Below are 17,310 nucleotides of genomic sequence, written 5' to 3'. Positions count from 1 at the left end.
TGGGGGTGGTGGGGGGAGCAGCCTCATTCTCTACTTTTTTGTTACTCTTCAGTGTGTTAGGAGAGTTTATTTTACTTCACTGTGGAAATGCTGGCTGCTTCTGATTGTGTGGCTAAAATAAGGATTTAAAATACCTGTGTTTGAGGCGGTGTAGTTCTGACAACAAATCTGGTTTAGAAAAGATGCTGATGTCACAGCCATGGAAACGTGGCTTTTGTAAAGTGGGGGAAAAAGGGAATGTGGATGAAAACGTATTTGGACAAGGCTTGGAAGAAAACAGCTTCTGCTCGTCTCCTGGGCTGTTTTTTTGGGGGGGAACATCCTGGGGAAATGAAGACGGAGGCTAACGGGTTTCCCCGGCCTGTGGGCTCTTGCAGTATTGAATCCTCTGATGTGCTCTTCTCATTCAAATTCCTAGCAAAGCCAGCAGAAATTTCAGTAGCAGCTGACTTCTTGTAGTATTTCTGGAAAATAAGCTGCACAAGCTGCATGAACTCTTGAAGGGGCTTCTATTCCTTCGCGGTGAACTGGACACCCTCCAATGCTTGCAGCACGCCCCGTTCTGCTGTCAGCACCAACACGAGATAGGAAGGCAGCTGCTTGCGTATCTGTCATTGTCATCACTTGACCCACTAATCAGATCCATAAGCAACTGCCTGCAGCCCCTTTCTCAAGCCTGGGTTGTGTGTCACACAATTGCAGGATATGCCGTGGCAGTAATTGCAGGCAGCGGATGGGAAATAGGTTTAGAAGACCTCTGAGCTGTTGCTTCTAAGCACAACTCTTTAAATGCTTGAAAAGGAGAAGGGGAAAATCCTTCCTGCAGGAAGGAAGGAAGAGATGTTTGGATATTTTCCAGTTTTACCACGGCTGTTGCAATGTTTTCCATGCCAGAGCTTTCTGGAGGAAGGGGACAAGAATGTGCTTGCTTTTTAGGCCTCAACGTGTGGCAGCTTTCTCTTGTAACAGCAGCTAGAAATGTTTTAGGATGAGAGGGTTTTTTGTTGATCTGAGTGAGTTCTCTGCCGCTGTCTGTGCTGACTTTTCACTGAGCCAAAAATAGGAAGTTTGAGTCTTTAAAGCATGTTTCATCTCCCTGTATTTGGGCAAGGTTGTTTGCTCATTTTGAGGATAAAGGTGCACACTTGTCCTGTCTTCTGAAATGGGTTAAAAAATGTAAAATGGTGATGCGTTTTGAGGCAGGCTAGCCAAATCAGGACAGTTTTGTTGGGAAAGGCTTAGGCTGTTCGCAGCAGGCTCTCTCCCTTCTCGTGCTTTCCAAGGTTTCCAAAGCAAGCGCCCCGTGCTGCCCTCCTAAACCCCCCTTGGGTGGGCACCTGGGGAAGGAAACGACAAGGGGAACGCAGACCAAAGAGCCCTGCTATGGGAGGAAGTGCTGAGTTTGCCCATGACCACCTCAAACATCTCCAAAATGCCCTGCTGTGCCTTTCCCAGAACTTTCTGCTGTGGTGGGGGCTCTAAAGGGCAGCTCCGATGCCTTGGAAGTGCACGCTCCTGTCTCACAGAGCTGCTGTTCCCTCTGTAGGGTGACAGCAATTCTGTCACTGCCAGTGGAGGTGGGAGAGATTCAGTCCCTCCTATGTGTGTGACCAGCAGAAGGGGATGAAATGTCACCGTCAGTGAAATGCCACCTGCAGGCAAGTGTGCGGTTAGTGCCGGCAGCGAGCAAGGAGAGGTGTTACTGGGGACAACGACGGGGAAGTGTGTGCAAGCCAGGCTTTTGTGCTGGCTAAAGGAAGACTTTGCTGTGACTCTGGGTTATTTCTGAGTGTGGGCAAAGTGCTAGGAAAGGGTAAAGCCTCCCTTAGAAAGAGGTGCAGGGAAACGATGGAGTCAGCTGCGCTCCAGTTCTCAGTTAAAAGTAGGGAGTCGGGGAATAAATAAGGTTTTATTCTGTTTTCTCATTTTCAGAAGCAACCCTAAAAAATAGCCTGGAAGAAGGACTGAGGCAGGAGCAGAGGGTGTACAGCACCCCCAGACTGTCCTCAAAGCCCTGTAGTCCTGGGCCACGGTGCAGGGCAGCATCCCAGGCGCTGGGTGAACGCGTGGCAGAGCCGGGTGCCGGAGCGAGAGGAAGGGCTTTGAAGCGATCTTCGCGCAGTGGCGTTGCAGGGAGGTGGGCGAAATGTGAGGAGGGCAGCTCGTGTGTGCAGGTCTTGAGGTAGGAAGGCAACGAGGGCTTTTTCTTCCTCTCGGAAGAGCTCGTTCCCATGCTTCCTGCAGCTCTCAGGGGCTGCACATGTGGTGTTTCCCAAGGATTCCCTGGCCACCGGGCAGGTGCCTGTTGGGCTGTGCCACGTTTGCTTTCGCACGGCATTATAAAACGGAGGTGCAGAAGCTTTCTCCGCTCCTTCCTGGAGGCCAAAAGCCGCGTGGCTCAGTTTCTCCCTCGGGGGGCTGTCACTATGGCTGGCCTGAACGTTTCCATCGCCTTTTTTCTCCTGGTTGTCAGCACGTGCGAGATGCTCAGGCGGCTTTCCAAGAGGCTGCTGTCTCCTGGGGCGTACTGCTGCCTTGCTGGAGAGCTGACTGGGTCGCTGCAGCTCTGCTCGAGCTGCCTGGAGCTGAGGATGCTGCTAGAGATTGGCCCGTGGGGTGGCGGCTTTGGCCCTGATGTGGTCTTCACACTGCTCTTTCTCCTCTTCATGGTTCACGCCGCTTCCTTGGATGGAGCATCTGCCAACCCCACTGTCTCTCTCCAGGAGTTCCTGCTCCTCGAATCCGGCCCCACAGCCACTGCTGCCAAGCTGCTGGCCCAGGGTGTGGGCGTGGGGACAGGCTGGGCCATCACCAAGCTCTACTGGTCCTGGGAGCTGACCCAGCTCCACCTCATCCAGAACCTGATCGCATCCGAGTGCAACTCCTCCATTCGCACCTCGCTCTACCACGGGGCCTTCGTGGAGGGTGCCTGCTCTTTCCTCTTCCACCTTGTGCTTCTCAGGTTGCGGCGGAGCCGCGCAGCGTACCGGGCGCCCGCCCTGGCAGCCACTGTCACCTTCCTGACTTATGCAGGTGAGCAGCACCCCTGGTTTCTCTACAACACCCTTTGAGAGGGAAGAACAATCCTTTTTCCCTCCTCTAGGGCTTGAGTTGAGAGAGGACAACTAGCAGAAGGCTTGTTTTCTACTTATTTTGGGGAGGGGCTCATTTTGGTGTGAGGACAGCAGTTTAGGGCACCTAAGCAGTGGGTGAAATGTTGGTGTTTGTGTGGGGAGCAGCAACATGGTCCTCGAGTGTCCCTTTGGTCTTTCACTGAGCTTTTGCAAAGCCTGGGGCGATGCGTGTGGGACTTACCAGGGTGCCCTGATTCTGAGGGATGAGGCTGCAGGCATAGGTTCCTGTCCCTAAGAGATGACTGAGGCTGATGATGGCCCTGCTTTCCTCCCCATGCAGCTGTGATGACCACAGGGGCTTTCTTCAACCCCGCCCTGGCCGTGGCCACCACTTTTGCCTGCGCAGGGAGCAGCCTGCAGGACTACGTCCAGGTGTACTGGCTGGGGCCCCTCGCAGGTGAGATGTGCTGGGGGCAGAGGGCATTTCTCTGCATCCCCGAAAGGCAGAAATGCTGGGTGCAACCCCAACTCCTCCTGGCAAAGGGCTGAAGTTCAAGTGGGACAGATGACCGCTGGCTTGGCTTACCACCCTTTCGGGTCAAAACAAGCCTCACATGGCGAGGATGTGCGTGCGGTGAGGATGCAACGGTTAAGTTCTCCTTAAAGTAGTAAAGCCAGGGCTTCCTGGGTGCTGTCACTGGGGACTTTGGCACTGAGCTGCCTTTTGGTGATGGGAAAAGTTGTGGCGAGGGCCTGAAAACCACTGCTCAGCACCGGGAAGGGTGGAGAGGCTCCCCATATGGGGCACACCGAGCGGGTATGTGCTCTCGTTTCAGGGATGCTCGCTGCCATCTTGCTGCACCAAGGCAACATCCCAAGACTCTTCCAAAAAAACCTGCTTTACGGCCAGAAGAGCAAATACAAGATACCCAAGGCAAGGCTGGCACACACGGAGGGTGGAGAAGAGCGGCGGAAGGGGAAAGGCGAGAAGAGCGACCCTGTGCCTCGTGCCTGAGCCCATGCAGCCCCACTGCTGGGAGGGGGACTCCTAGCACGGAGGATTTTGCACACCCAAGCCTGCAGCGCTGTCTCCGGGGGGGAAACTAATGTATCTGTGTAAATTGCTGGTTGTCTTGTGTACACAGGAAGCTTACGGAAACTAGGGACCATTACGCGGGCGTGCTTGAGCAGCTTCCAGGTTGTTGCATCATGCATCGCTTGAAATAATCCATCTATGTCTCCCATAAAAACAGCCATAAAAACAGCGTAAACCAGTAACCATGTTTCAAGCCCTGGAAACTTGGGATGAGGAGGAAGGTATCGGTAAAGCTTGTCATCCTTTGAGTTAAACTGAGGTCCCCAGGTTGCACGGTTCGGGGAGAAGGGTTTAAAACGGTTCCATGCTCTGAAGTTCACAGCGCTGCTGGGCGCAGGGCACGCTGCTGCCCCCAGCTGCTCTGCTTGGCCAGTGCTGCGTGCACCACTGGGGAGCCGTAGGGTGGCAACAGGGGTGCACAGGGTGCCCGTGGTTAGCAGACGTGGCACCGCTACGTGTTGGGGTGGGGGGGTGCATGTGGGACCCCCCCACTGGACCCAGCCCTGGGCCGCTCTCCGTGGCTATGTGAAATACCCCTAAGGAAATGAGACGTTGTGACATAAAATAAATGTGATTGGCGTTGAGGTGAGTGGTGTCCTTCCTGCCAGAGTGCAGCTGACTGAGTGGCAATGAAAGAAATCTGCTTGTCTGTGTGTTTTTTGGGAGGAATTTCCTTCTGTGCTGGGCTGGATGTGACTGCTGGGGGCTGAGACCATCCAACCCCGTCCCCAAAGTTGGTGCTATCAATCCCTGCGTCTTGCAGCAAATGGTCAGCTGTGCAGGGACTCTGTGGGCACGACGCTCCTGACCTGCTCCAAGCTGAGCACTGTGGCTTTTCAGAGCCTGCCTGGATCCTGCCTAATTTGTCTGAGATGCAAATGGTGAGTAAGGAAGCGGTGCCCGACTGCAGTGACAGTGACAGATGCCAGTTTGGTACCCGAATGTGTGGTGTCCCCTCCCCTCCTGATGGAAACCAAAACCTTCGAGGCTCTATGTCCCTGGCCAATTGGATTTGAGAAGCTCAGACCCTTTGTCACTTTTTTTTTTCTCAACCTCTTCTGGTTTGGAAATCATGCTGGAAATGGGGCCTCCTTGTTTAATTTGCAAAGTTTCTCTGTTTTGGCCAAGACAAGAAATACCATTTGACTCTGGGGTTATTTCAGAGCCCAGAGCAAAGCCACCAAGGCTCAGAGGAGGATCTGAGGGGTGAGAGTGATCTCTGTTTACCCAAATTGATTCTCTGGCTCTGCTTTTGATCTGAGGCTAAATGTAGGGTATGAAATATAAGGCTGACCACCCCACAACTAATTCCTATACTTCCTCCCCCCAGCCAGTGCACAGAGCATTCCCACAGCCACTCAAAGCAGTGGGCTGGGATGTGTGGAGCAGAGATGCTCGTGCACGCACAGCCTGGCACCGCGGTACCAGTGTGAGACCCAGGGCAGGGTGCCAACCCTATAAAGGCACTGAGCAAGTGCAGCATCCGATGGGGACATGTAACCACAGAGTCAGAGGGAAAAAAAAAAAGCTGCTTTAGTTTGTTTTTTGTTTTGTTTGAGGTGTCTATTTGTTGGGCTGCTGGGGGAGATCAGTGACTGGGCAGAGTGATGTAATTAAGGTGAATTTAACAGGAGTGGCGGTGAACATTGTTGTTTTTAATTAAGAGGCTCTTTTTCCAGCACAGTAGCATTGAGGCGTAATGGAGGAGAGCTGCAGCTGGACAGACGGAAGCGTTCCCGAGCTGTAAATCAAGCTCGGCAGCACTGATTTACAACTTGGCCCCGCACCAGCTCCGGCTGCAGCCCACACTTTGCCCCCCCGCTCTGCGGGGCGGCGACGGGGCTCCTCGTGGTGCTTTCACATGGATGCTGGCATCGAATTCCTGCCGAGCAGCACTGGTGAGACGGGACGAGTGCCCCTGGCACCCACCCTGTGGCAGGGAGCTGTGGCTTCACCTGCTGGGCCAAGCATCATGGGACAGGGAGCTGGGCTGCGTCAGCCCTGTGCTGAGCTGAGCTGCAGCCTCTGGGCATCCTCGCCCATCCCCTGCACTGTCACCTCCAGGACCAACCCCAGGAGAGTCGGGGACAGGCTCTGGGACCCACTGCCGTGGGTTCTGCTCCACAGCAGCAGGTTTTTGCATGGTCCTGCCTGCATGGAGGTGGCCAGGGCCTCCAGCAGGTCTTGTCCCACCTAGGCTGACCATGGGGCAGGAGCAGTCCCAGAGGCCCAGGGGGCAAGCACCCAGCTGTCCTCAGTGAAGGGAACTGGAGAACAAGGCCTGGAAAGGGGGCAAGGTGGCTCAGTTTTGGGTGCCCTCCAGCCTGTGCCGCAGGATGCTGCCCTGCTGCATGCCCCGCTGAGAAGGGACGAGCTGGGGGGGCTTCTGGGGGGACTTCTGGGGAAACTGCTTCTTGTAGAGAGCGCTGCTGTACTGAAGCTCCGGGGTCACCAGCCGCCGGCACATGGTCTCTGTCTCCTTGTCCAAGCCCTGCTTGAGGTTGTAGCCCAGGATTTTGGCATTGCCATGCTGCAGCGGCCGCAGGGAAGAGTCCTTGATGTCCTTAGGGCCCACGCTGCCCATCCCTTGCAGGCAGGTCTTCGCCAGCTCCGCCTGCCTCTCCCGAAGCACCTTCACCTCCCGCCGCATGCGCTCCCTTCCGATGTCTCGGTCGATCCTTTCCCAGAAGGTCCTGTTGAAGTGGGTGTAGATTTCCCAGTCCAGCTTGTTCCAGTCCTTTATCTTCTCCACAATGGCTCCCGAGAGCGGGGACCTGGTGCTGCTGTCCCTGCTGTTGAGCGGGAAGGACACAACGCTGTCCAGGTCCCAGCACAGTGTCTCCTTCAGCAGCACCATGGACTCGTCAAAGTACTCGGAGATGAGGAGCAAGTCGAAGGACGCCTCGATGGCCTTCAGCATGAGGTGCACCCGCTTGGCTGAGACCTCTCCATCAGGGTTGAAGCCGAAGTCGAAGGTCATGAGGTTCCTGGCGTAGTGGCTGTCGCTGGCTGTGGGGTTGTAGTAGCGGTAGGGCTGGCTGAGGAACTCCTCCAGGCTGCGGGCACGGGAGAACGCCGATGTGCCCTTGTAGTACACGAAGGAAGACTCCATGAGCTGCACAGGGTTCCTCAGGATGGAGAAGTAGATGGCCGTGCTGGGCACCACTTTCTGCACCTGCAGAGGAGGGGAAAGGAGGTTTAAAAGTGGGGCAGAGCGAAGGGACCTGCTTGTTCACAGTCCTGTGCAGGAAAAGCAGGAACACTCGCTCAGGCTAGAGCTGAGGGGGCACAGAGGGAGGTCTCAGGGTGCAGCTCCTCCATCAGCCCTGTGGGGAGCCCCAGGAAAGGTACACAAGAGCCCACGCAGCTGCTGGTCCGTCTGGCTGTGGCCGAGGTACGTCGCGGTCCTGTCTCCTTGCCTTTCCCCTGCATCCACACCTGGCGCCCAGGAGGGAGGATGCTGGGCACAGCTGGCCTGAGCTGTTGTCCTCCTGCGGCTGGTCCTGGCCAGGGAGCAAGATGCCCTCTGGGGACCCACCAGACAAGAATGGGAGGACAGTTGTCTGCTGCAGGCGCTGTCCCCTGGCTTGGACCCAGTTCACAGCACAATTATTCACCAAACCTGTATACAGAAGCTTCCAGGAGATGCACATAACATGCAGGGCCCCAGGGGGCAATCTCCTCTCTCTCTTTATCTTCATCTCTGAACACTTTTGTGTTTTACCAGTGTCCCACCCCGCTCCCTCTCCCAAGGCATGGAGGCTCTGCCCCTTACCTCTGGCTGCAGGAAGCGCATGTGGTGGCAGAGGATGTTGAAGTGGGGAGGCTTCCCTGGGGAGAAGCCCTGCACGAACCTCGCCATGAAGTGCTGCGGGTAGAAGAGCTGGTGGCCACCCTTCAGGGGGAAGGCAAAGGAGAGGTTGCGCATCTCACCAAAGCGGAAGAGGATGTTCATGACGGTGCTGCTGGCACTCTTGTGGACTTTCAGGAAGACGATGTTGGTCTTGGGTTCGCACATCTCCTGAGAGAAGCCTCCTTCCACCTGCGGGATGCCCCCGAGGGCTATCTCATTATCTGTGGAGACTTCTGTCCAGCTGGGGAGCAATCCTCTCTCCAGGTCTGTCCTGTAAATGTCATCTGCCTGCGGGACTTGAGATGAACTTAGCACAGTGTGCTTAAGTGAGCTTTCCCACAGTTGGCCAGGGAAACCCAAGGAATGAGGCTGAGGCTGAGGCTGGCTCTGCAATGTCACTTGCGATGTCTGAGGTGACGTAGTTCCCTCGTGCTCCTCTGCGATGACGCCATTGGCAAAGATAACCCCTTTGCTGCTGCCGCCACCATCAACAGCATCTCCTGGAGCTGTGGAGGGACTCCCAGAAAGACCTGGGGATGTTCCCCCTCTGGCAGCTTTTCTGGGGCTGGGGAGGTGCATTTTCAGCCTTGGGGGTGAAAAGTAGGCTTTCGTCTTCTTGCTGCTCTCCGCAGGCTGCCATGTCCAGTGCCCTTCTTGTCTGTCCAGAGTGCTCTCCTGCGGCGTCACCTGCCCCAAGTACAAGTGCATCTGGAAAATGTCTTGCATGTTCTTAGTGGAAGTGGGTTCCAGCATGGCCTTCTTCTGCCTGTGAGGGCGATCCTCCTTCCTTGGCAGGCCAGGGGCATGGAGGACGTAGTTAGGGCCCTCCTGGCTGTGGTCTGTGGTCTGCTGCAGAGCGCGCTCCAGCTTGCACGGGCAGTTTCTGTAAGAGGGAGGAGGTGAGCTGGCAGCGAGAGGTGCAGGGCCTGTGTTGGGGGCACAGAGTGTGCTGCTGGGCCCAGCTGGGGAAAACAACCTGCTGCTCTGTCTTATCTGGGAGGTGGCACTGCTGCTGGGTGCAGGTCTTGGCCACTTGGCACTGCCACACTGCCAGGTCGGGGTGGGTGTAGGATAATGGCAGTGCAATAATGCCCCTGCGCTGCTGAAGGAAAGGAGCAAAGCAAGGGAAGGCGAGAAGAGAGAAGGGCATGGGGCCTGGAGGAGATGAAGAGGAGCTGGTGGGTGTCCCCAAACTGGGAAGATGCTGAAGGGCTGCTGGGGGACTGGGGTGGGCTGGAGGAACAGACCAGAAGAAACCCCACGAGATGCAGCGAGGACGAAGGCCTGGTCCTGCCCCAGGAGGGACGAGCCCCAGCACAATGCAGACTGGGGAGCGGCTCTGCTGGAAAGGCCACAAGGCTCTGGGCAGGAAGAGGCTGAGCAGCAGCTGGCATCTGCCTGGGCAGCAGAGATGTCAACAGCAATCCTGGAGCACAGCTGGGTTGGGGTGGTGATTACCGGCCTCTGCCATCTCCATCCCAGGAGGGCTTTGGGGCCGGCCTGGTCAGAGCTCAGAGCAGCCTGGTTTGACAGAGATCTGAGCAGGGTGCAGCGGTTGGATGGGGTAGCCCCAGTGGGGACATCTCCCTCCCAAATTTCCTGAGTTTCTGAGGAGGATGCTGCTGGGTAGTGTTGAGGAGGGCGGCTTTGGGCCTGTATCGACTGCCAGTGAAGGCCCAGAGGATGAGGTGCAGGTTTGCCATCCTGCCGGGGACATACCTGGAAGGCTGCAGCTTCTCCATGACTTGAAATGAGACCAGGAGAAGGATGAGGAGGCTGAAGGAAACCCAGAGCCGACCTGGCTGGCACCTGTATATTGCCTTCAGTTTCCTGCAAGGAAGAAGACATTTCAGACCGTTCACTGCATTGCGTGGGTAAAAGAAATGCACGGGGCACAAGGCAGAGAGGAAAGAGGCCTTGAGACTTCCACAACGAGCATGACTCCCACCAGAAATGAGTCTTGTCTTTTATCTTTTTTAAGGCAAGGTCACTTTTCTGTGGGTGGAAGAGGTGCTGGAGGAGCGATAACCAATGAACCTCAGCAGCTGTGCTTGAGCAGTGGAGCCTGGTGGAAATTTCCAGTCGGGACCCAGATATCGCACCCAAAGGTAAACAGCGATAACCGCAGTCGCCTGGCTGCTCGGGGACGCCTTGCGGCATGGCCCTGCCACCGGCTTCGGCAGCAGGAGCGGGCACCGCTTGCGTTCATCCTGCCCCATGTGTCTGGGAGATATCTGGGTGCTCTCTCTATAAACAAAGACAAGAAACCCTGGCTTCTTAAGTCAGCCCTGCTAAAAAATGAAGGGACCCTGTTGCAGGAACCAGCTGTGCCACAGAGCGGAGCAGTTGGGGGCTATGCTGGCTGGAAAAGGGTTTAGCTTGCCTTTGGCTTCTGGTGATTACTAGCTGGGGACACATCGCTGCGTAATGGGGGCTGGTTTTTACCAGGAATCTGGTTAAATCCTCTGTTGCGGACCCCTCTGTGGGGGGAACCTGGCCTGCAAGCCCCAGGCACCTGCTTGCAGCCTCCCAGGGAGGGGTGGGCAGGGAAAATTGGGAAGAAATCCCCTGCTTTGGGCAGTCCTGCCACCTGGAAGAAGTATGTTGGGCATCGTTCCTACTCGAGGAGCTGGTAATGGCATGGACACGTGGTATTTGTAGTGGCCAAGTGCATCCGTTGGTACTGGTGAGGAATTTGGGCTTGCTATTGAAAACTGGATTCATTCCAGAAAAATGCAGTGTTATGACTAACTAGTTTGCTTGTTACAACAGTACTTTTGGTGGTTGTGCACTGGTTGTCAGCTGGTCCGTGAAAGATCTGGGTCCCTTTGCTCTGAGCCTGCTGCCTCTTGGGAGAGGACCGTGTGTTGGCTGAGCAGCTGGTCCTCCATGTGCAAGCTGGTTGGCTCTGATCGGGCTTGCACAAAGCCAGAGCCCATCCTCCAGGCTGGCTCTGGTGGGACACACGTGGATCGAGGAGCACGCAGGGAAGAAGGAGGAGCTATGGCAGCACTGAAGTTGGCACTGAAGAATGCCAGAAGTTGCACTGGTGGCAGCAAAACCAGGACAAAATAGCCCACACAGAGTGAGAAGCCTTTGAGGGCTGCAGCAGTTGGACCATTCGCGGTTGGACCTTCAAAAGGCTCCTTTGCTTTCCATGGGTACATCCTTCACAGCCTTCTCTCTTCTTGGTTCAATGTGACAGGATGAGATTGGGGTGCCAGTGCCTTGGGACCATGTTAAATACTTGTGACCAAGGCCTGGGAAGTTGGGGGCTGGATGTGCAACCCTCATGGTTCAGGGACCGCATGGTGCCCTCTCCAGAAGTGATTCAGCAGGGTGCAAAGCTGGATGCAGCTGGGTTCAGTTCTCAGTGGCAGAGCCACAGCAGCTGAATCCTACCAAGCTGGTGCAATGGATTTCATCAAAAAATGGTCTGTTGGTTATTTATTTGTTGGGGGAGAGCCCCCTAGTCGTGTTTGCTGGCTGGGGATGGGTGCTTGGAAGCGGTGCCGCAGACAAGTCTCGGGTGAGCGCACCGGCGGAAAGCGGCTTCATTGATTTGCTGCGGTCAGATATGCTCCGGGCAGCGGGTGGTGTTGCACAGGGAATCAATACACGAGTGATAGCCCAGGCCCTCTGAGCAGTGTGTGGAGCCCCCTCCTTCACCTACTGCCTGCCTGTGCCAGTGCCCACACTACCATCAAAAGAGGGGAAAGCCCTCCCCAAGCCCCCTGCCGCAGCTTGGCATGCAGAAGCAGGGCTGCAATGCCCCAGGTTCTGTAGACACATGGGGTAGGGCTGTTCTGCCCCGAAATGCTCTCCCCCAGCACAAGAACGACCCGTGGCTACTGTGGCCAAGTCCAGCCTTGTCCTTTGCTGCCCCTCATCCATCCTCTCCAAAACAGAGCCTCTGGAAGAGTGCACCTGGCACCGGCTGCATTCATTGGTTTTGCCGCGTACAAGGCTGGCACAGAGCCACGTTTCTGCTCCACGTCTGCTCCGTGGGTGAGCGTGCAGAGCTGAGAGTGCTGAGCCCTTGCCCAGGACAAAGCAGGAGGGATCAGCATCCTTCTTGCCTTGCTGAGGTTGCTGCTGCTCTTCCTTTGCAGGATCAGGCCTAACAGAAGATGCTGTTCTCCACGCGGGAGAAATGCTGTGCTCAGAGCCTCAGGAAGAGAGAGCTCCACTGCCCCAAACCTCCCTGCATTTATGCAGACCAGAAGCGCTGCTCTGCACATTCCCATCATCACTTCAACCTCCACAGAGGGATCTGCAAGGACACGACCGCTGGGTAGAGTGCAACTCGTACTTAAGGAAACAGCACTGTGATTAGAAGATAAAATTCCACTTACGTGGTCAGGTACCTTCTGAACTTCAGCATGGTGAGCTGGATCCTTGGCTGAGGAACAGCGGGTGCTCGCCGTCGGGTCAGCACGGAGACTGGGAGAGCAAACACACAGGGCCTGGCTTGTGTGCCTGCGTCCGGTGGCCCCTCCCTGGGCGCCTTCCCCCTGGTGCCCTGCTTTCCAGCGCCTGCCCCCAGGGAGCGACCAGGCTCTGTGAGCAGCGAGTTTACGCAGCCAGCCTGGAACCCATGCTCGCAGCCCCGCTGCTCTCCTTGGTCTTGCCCCTGGCTGCTAATGCTCTGTTCTGGCCCATCCTGTGCCACTTCCAGCCTCTTTTGGGGTCAATCTTTGGCCCTTCTTTTCCCGTCTTGCATACTTGTCTTATTTGTCAATGAAGCCGGTGGTTTGGCCATGAGTGCTGGACCCCTGTAGTGCCACGGTCTTCAGGTCTGTGCCGTGGGGAGAGCCGTGCAGAACAGGTTGTTTCTGCGTGGCGTGGAGCTCGTCCTGCTCAGCTCTGCTTCAAGATGGCTCCCGCATTCTCCCGAGCCAGTGAGCCCTCGCCCCACCGCGCTGGGACTGCGCTGTGCCGGGCTGACCAGGGCATCCCTGCTTGGAAGCCCGTTGTCCTTCCCAGAACCGGTGGAAAAAGTGTCGCTGGGTCACCTCCTCAGTGGCTGGGGGACAGCACAAGGCAAAGAAGAGCGTGGGAGGCTGTCCCCCCATGGCGGAGGTCCACAGGCAGTCCTTCCCTCAGTGTCTCCTCCCTCTTCAGCAGCTTTTCCTCCCCATCCTTCCCCTTCAAGCTCACCCCGGCATCCCGCACACCATCACCAAGGCCACAGCCCCCTTGTGTGAGCAGGGGAACTTGAGCCTGGGTGGCAGGACCATGTGCTTCTCCTGTTTGGCCACTGAAGGCACCTGGGGCAGTGGTGGGGATGGAGAAGGTGGCTGTGAGGTGCACCGTGAGGGCCGGTGGTCCGAGCTGCATGGCACCCCTCGGCAGGACCAGGCTCCCCGGGTACCTCCTGCTGCTGGTGGGGAGGATGCAGGCGCTGTGTGTTTTCCCTTCACCTGTGCCCATGTGTCTCAGGGAATGGGTAAGAAGCAGCTACGCCTGTCTGAGGTCCCTTCCAGCCAAGACCTCGTTCTTTAGGGACGGCAGGGCCCAGCTTCCTCCTTCCCCCCTCGCGGACAGGGAGGCAGCCGCTCACCTCTCCCTGGCACAGGCAAGCGCTGCCTCTCCCTGTCCACCTCATCGAAACCACAAGTTTACCATAGGGCTGCTGTGTTCCCCACCCATCCTGTGCTCCTGCTATCAGCTGAGGCCGGCAGCTTATCTTGGAGCCTGGGGCAAGGTGAGAGCCGCGGGCTAGCCCAGCAGTTGTGTGAATCAGCCCCCTTTCTGCTGTCGGGAGGTCTCGATGGAGGGATAGTTCTTCTCCCTGTTCCTGCCCTCTGCACAGCCATGCCTCATGCACTTTGAGATGGACAGGGCTGTGCAAGCAACCCCAGGCAGGACCCTGGGAGAGATCCCATTGCCGCAGGGCACAAGGTGCCCTTTCCCAGGAGCATCCACGCAGGCAGACTGGCAATGAGGGGCATGTGGAGACATGGGGGTGTCCAGGTTTGATCCTGTTCCTGTTGGGTTTTCTTCTTTCTGGATTGTCACATGTGGGATTTGCTCAGCTCAGTTGTTTCCCTACGGACAAACCTGTTTGTCCATGGGGACCTCCTGGGAGCTCTGGTTTTGGTCTGTGACGCTGGTCAGAACCTCTCTGCTGCTGCGCAGCCCCTTTCCTGGTCATGGCTTCATGTGTCTGGGGAAGAGAAACTCAAAAGGCAAAGGTGTCTGCTCATGCTGGGGTCTGATGGCATGGATCACAGCATGCTCTCACCTGCCCCCACACTTTTTGGGTTGGAGGCCACACCTACAGGGCCTCAGCTGCTCTCAAGGATGGTGCTGGGCTGCTCCTGCTGCCTTGGGATGGGACCCCAGAGAGACTCCATTGAGGCTGCTTGGAGCATGGCCCTGGGCAGGACGGGGTCTCAGCTTGCAGACCAGCGTCTGAAGGCCTTGGAGATAGCTGCCCTCTGAGGTTACACTAGCAATCCTCTCCCACCTCCTCTCCCACAGGTGCTGGAGTAGGGGTCAGGATATGGATGAGGAGGCTGGAGGAGAGAGGAGCTGGCTGTGAGTGGTGTCAGGAGGGTGATGATGAAAACATCGTCAAAGGGCTTCCAGGTGCTCTGAGCACGGGCAAATGAGCCTTGGGGTTGCATCTCTTGGGAAGTGAAAGGTGCCTTTGGAGGAGGGATTGGGCTTGTACTCCCACCCTGGCATGAGCAGAGAGCTGAAGCTGCCCAGGACCTCGCCACGCTCAGGTGATGGCTGCTGGGCTTCTCCCCGGGCTGCGGAGCGGGCTGCACCTGCGTTCAGAAAGCTGGCATCTCTGGGCCGTTTGCTGGCCTGCTCCCAGGGCTGGGGTGAGCAGCAACACGTGGGAAGGTGCCCCCCGCTCTGGTGAGGAGGAGAGGGGTCCCACAACTGGGATTTCCACCCAGCAAGGACTGCGGGACCCTCAGCGAGGGCACCCCACAAGCCTCCTGATGTTGCATAAAGGTCTGCGGTGCTTCATTAATACCTAACAAGGCACTACCCGTATCCTCTTCAAACAAACAGCCGAGCTCTGAAAGGACCTTTTGATTTGCTTCAGGCCTGGGTTTTATCAAGTGCCAATCACCAGTCTTGCTCTCCTTCCCCTTCACAATGAGGCCAGCATGTTAGGAAGGGTGCGGTTTCGCGATACGGCGAAGCCCAGCTAGCAGCTGGCACCGCTCCTCCTGCCTCCATCTCCCTTCTGCTTGCCTGGCCCCAGCGATCCTTGTCCAGAATGAAAAACCTCTGCAGCACCTGGTTTTGCTGGCATGGTTTCCCTGTTGGCCTTCACAGCAGGGTGCAGAAGCGTGGGGCCGGTGCAATGCGTGGTGTGAGGGAGGGCAAGGGGGTTTGCAGGGGTGCGAGGCTCACCGCAATGCCAGCTAGTTTCTCATGAGAGCTGGATGCTGAGGTGGGGCCCTGAAAGCAAGCAGGGAGAGGAAAAGGCCACCAGTGCTCTGTGAGACAGTGTTTTCCTTGGCTAACACAGACAGGATGGACGCCCTGGCACATGCTGGCAGGAGAGATGCAGCGGCAGCCCGGCGAGTAGCGGCAGCGAGGGAGGTGTCTGTACAGATAGTCTCTGTAGAGACTTTGTGATAGTTCCTTGCAAACAAGCACTGTTGGTTGCCTAACACAGGTCTCACCTGCGTTGTGTTTTTACCTTCTGAACCAGAGGGGAGTGTCTAGCTGCTAATGAAGCAACAGCAGTACCAGTGGTGGGATGGTTCCCAAGGAAAAAAGCATGAGTAGTGCTGCAAACCATGACCAACCTAGTCAGGCAGATGTTTGGAACATCCCAGGTTGGTCAGAAAGAGTTGGGATAAGAACTTTGCAAGCGGAGGTCGGGGCAGCCCTGGGGGTTTCCTGGGATGGAAGTGGACCACAGAGATTTGCTTAGCAGGGGATGGGGAGTGATGGAGCTCCTGGTGGAAATGGCTCCTTATTTTAAAGTCAAAGCAGAAGATCTGCAAAATAAATGAAAACCTCTTTGTGTCTAAAAGAAGCAGTCAGTGCTCCTTGGATTCCCTGAGGAGGGAAAAGCGACACCAGAGTGCCACAGGACAGCCATACCCAGGGTTAAAATTCTCCTAGGAAGGGCCAGGAGTAAAAAATATTTATGGTCTCATGCTGGAGGAGCCTGGAAGCCCTCCTGGCAGTGCCATAGAACCACAGAATGTCCCGAGTTGGAAGGGACCCATCAGGACCACCGAGTCCAGCTCCTGCCGACTCTCTGTCACTGCACGCTCCCACCAGGGCAGCCTTGAACGCACCTCTGCCTCCCGGTTTGGGTTTCTAGTCCCACAATTTTCCCTTGTCCCGCTGCCTCCTCCCGCCCTGCGAGAAGGGGCTGGGCTGTGGCTGAGGCTGGGGACCTGCAGTGCAGACACCTGCCGTTTTCAGGCACGACTGAGCTGGTGCATACACCGATACCTTTGAGCAATGCCACAAGGCCTTTGTTGTCCTGAATCTGGCAAGAGAAAGGAGTGTGGCTGAGTCCTGCACGTTGCTAAGGCTGCCCCTGCTTGTATCATTTGGGTCATTTTTTCCCGTCTTTATTTCTTTGCTATTTTTGCATGCTTTGCTTAAGCAATGACTTTTCTGCACCATATTCTGCCTACACGTGGTCAGCTTGAACAAGTCATTTGTGCCCTGGTGGCCTGGAGCTTGCTTGCCTGGGGGGACTGAAAAGATGGAGAGGTGCATGTGTGGCTCCCCAGCAGTGGCATGGGACAAATTGGCCCCCAGGGCCCCATCAGTGAGGACATCAGGGTCTAGGACATCCCCTCTAGGACTGCAGTCCTTCCTGCAAAACCCCTAATGGGGAGAAACTTCAGAGAGAGAGAGAGGGGGAGACGAGATTTCCCCCCAACAACAAACTCTTTGTGCAGCTTTGTTTGCTTTTCAGGCCAGTTTCCAGACAGACCTATTCATGAAACGGCTCTTGATAATTTCTACATGACTTTCCCCAGGGGACCCAGCACACTGTGTTATCAGCAGCGTGCAAGTTTGCTTTCCGAATCATTCTGAAATCTATCACCCGTGGGGCCTCCTCTTCCATTCCTGGGCAGCCACCATTTCATTAGTGCCTACTTGAAAGTGTATTTATTTGAATCTGCACTCTTTGGAGTGAGTGAGGCATCCTATTTTAATTATTTTGTATTAACTTCAGCAGCTCTCTTGGGAAAATTAAGTCAGTCCATGCTGCAGTGAAGTGCCCATCGATACTCCTTCCCTCCAAAAGGGTGCTGAGGGCCAAAGGGGGCCAACACGCCAGG

The 17,310-nt window shown here is 56.2% G+C and overlaps 2 protein-coding genes across 2 annotated transcripts; one reads left to right on the top strand and one right to left on the bottom strand.

Moving 5' to 3' along the window:
- Window positions 1-2,426: 2,426 nt before the first annotated feature.
- On the top strand, window positions 2,427-4,665 carry LOC118247147 (aquaporin-12-like). Its single transcript, XM_035544914.1, has 3 exons — window positions 2,427-3,033; window positions 3,415-3,531; window positions 3,911-4,665. The coding sequence occupies exons 1-3, from the start codon at window positions 2,427-2,429 to the stop codon at window positions 4,087-4,089; spliced, it is 903 nt and encodes a 300-aa protein (XP_035400807.1). The 3' UTR covers window positions 4,090-4,665.
- A 1,807-nt stretch (window positions 4,666-6,472) lies between these two features.
- LOC118247162 (galactose-3-O-sulfotransferase 2-like) lies at window positions 6,473-9,765 on the bottom strand. Its single transcript, XM_035544930.1, has 3 exons — window positions 9,743-9,765; window positions 7,946-8,906; window positions 6,473-7,345 (listed from the first exon to the last, which is right to left on the bottom strand). Exons 1-3 carry the CDS (start codon window positions 9,763-9,765, stop codon window positions 6,473-6,475), a joined length of 1,857 nt encoding a protein of 618 aa, XP_035400823.1.
- Between the last annotated feature and the right edge of the window lie 7,545 nt (window positions 9,766-17,310).

The sequence above is a fragment of the Cygnus atratus genome, chromosome 9 (genome assembly GCF_013377495.2).
Source record: "Cygnus atratus isolate AKBS03 ecotype Queensland, Australia chromosome 9, CAtr_DNAZoo_HiC_assembly, whole genome shotgun sequence".
In the NCBI taxonomy this organism is placed as follows: Eukaryota; Metazoa; Chordata; class Aves; order Anseriformes; family Anatidae; genus Cygnus; species Cygnus atratus.
Note: the sequence above shows the minus strand (reverse complement) of the source record. Positions and strands in the feature narration are given on the sequence as shown.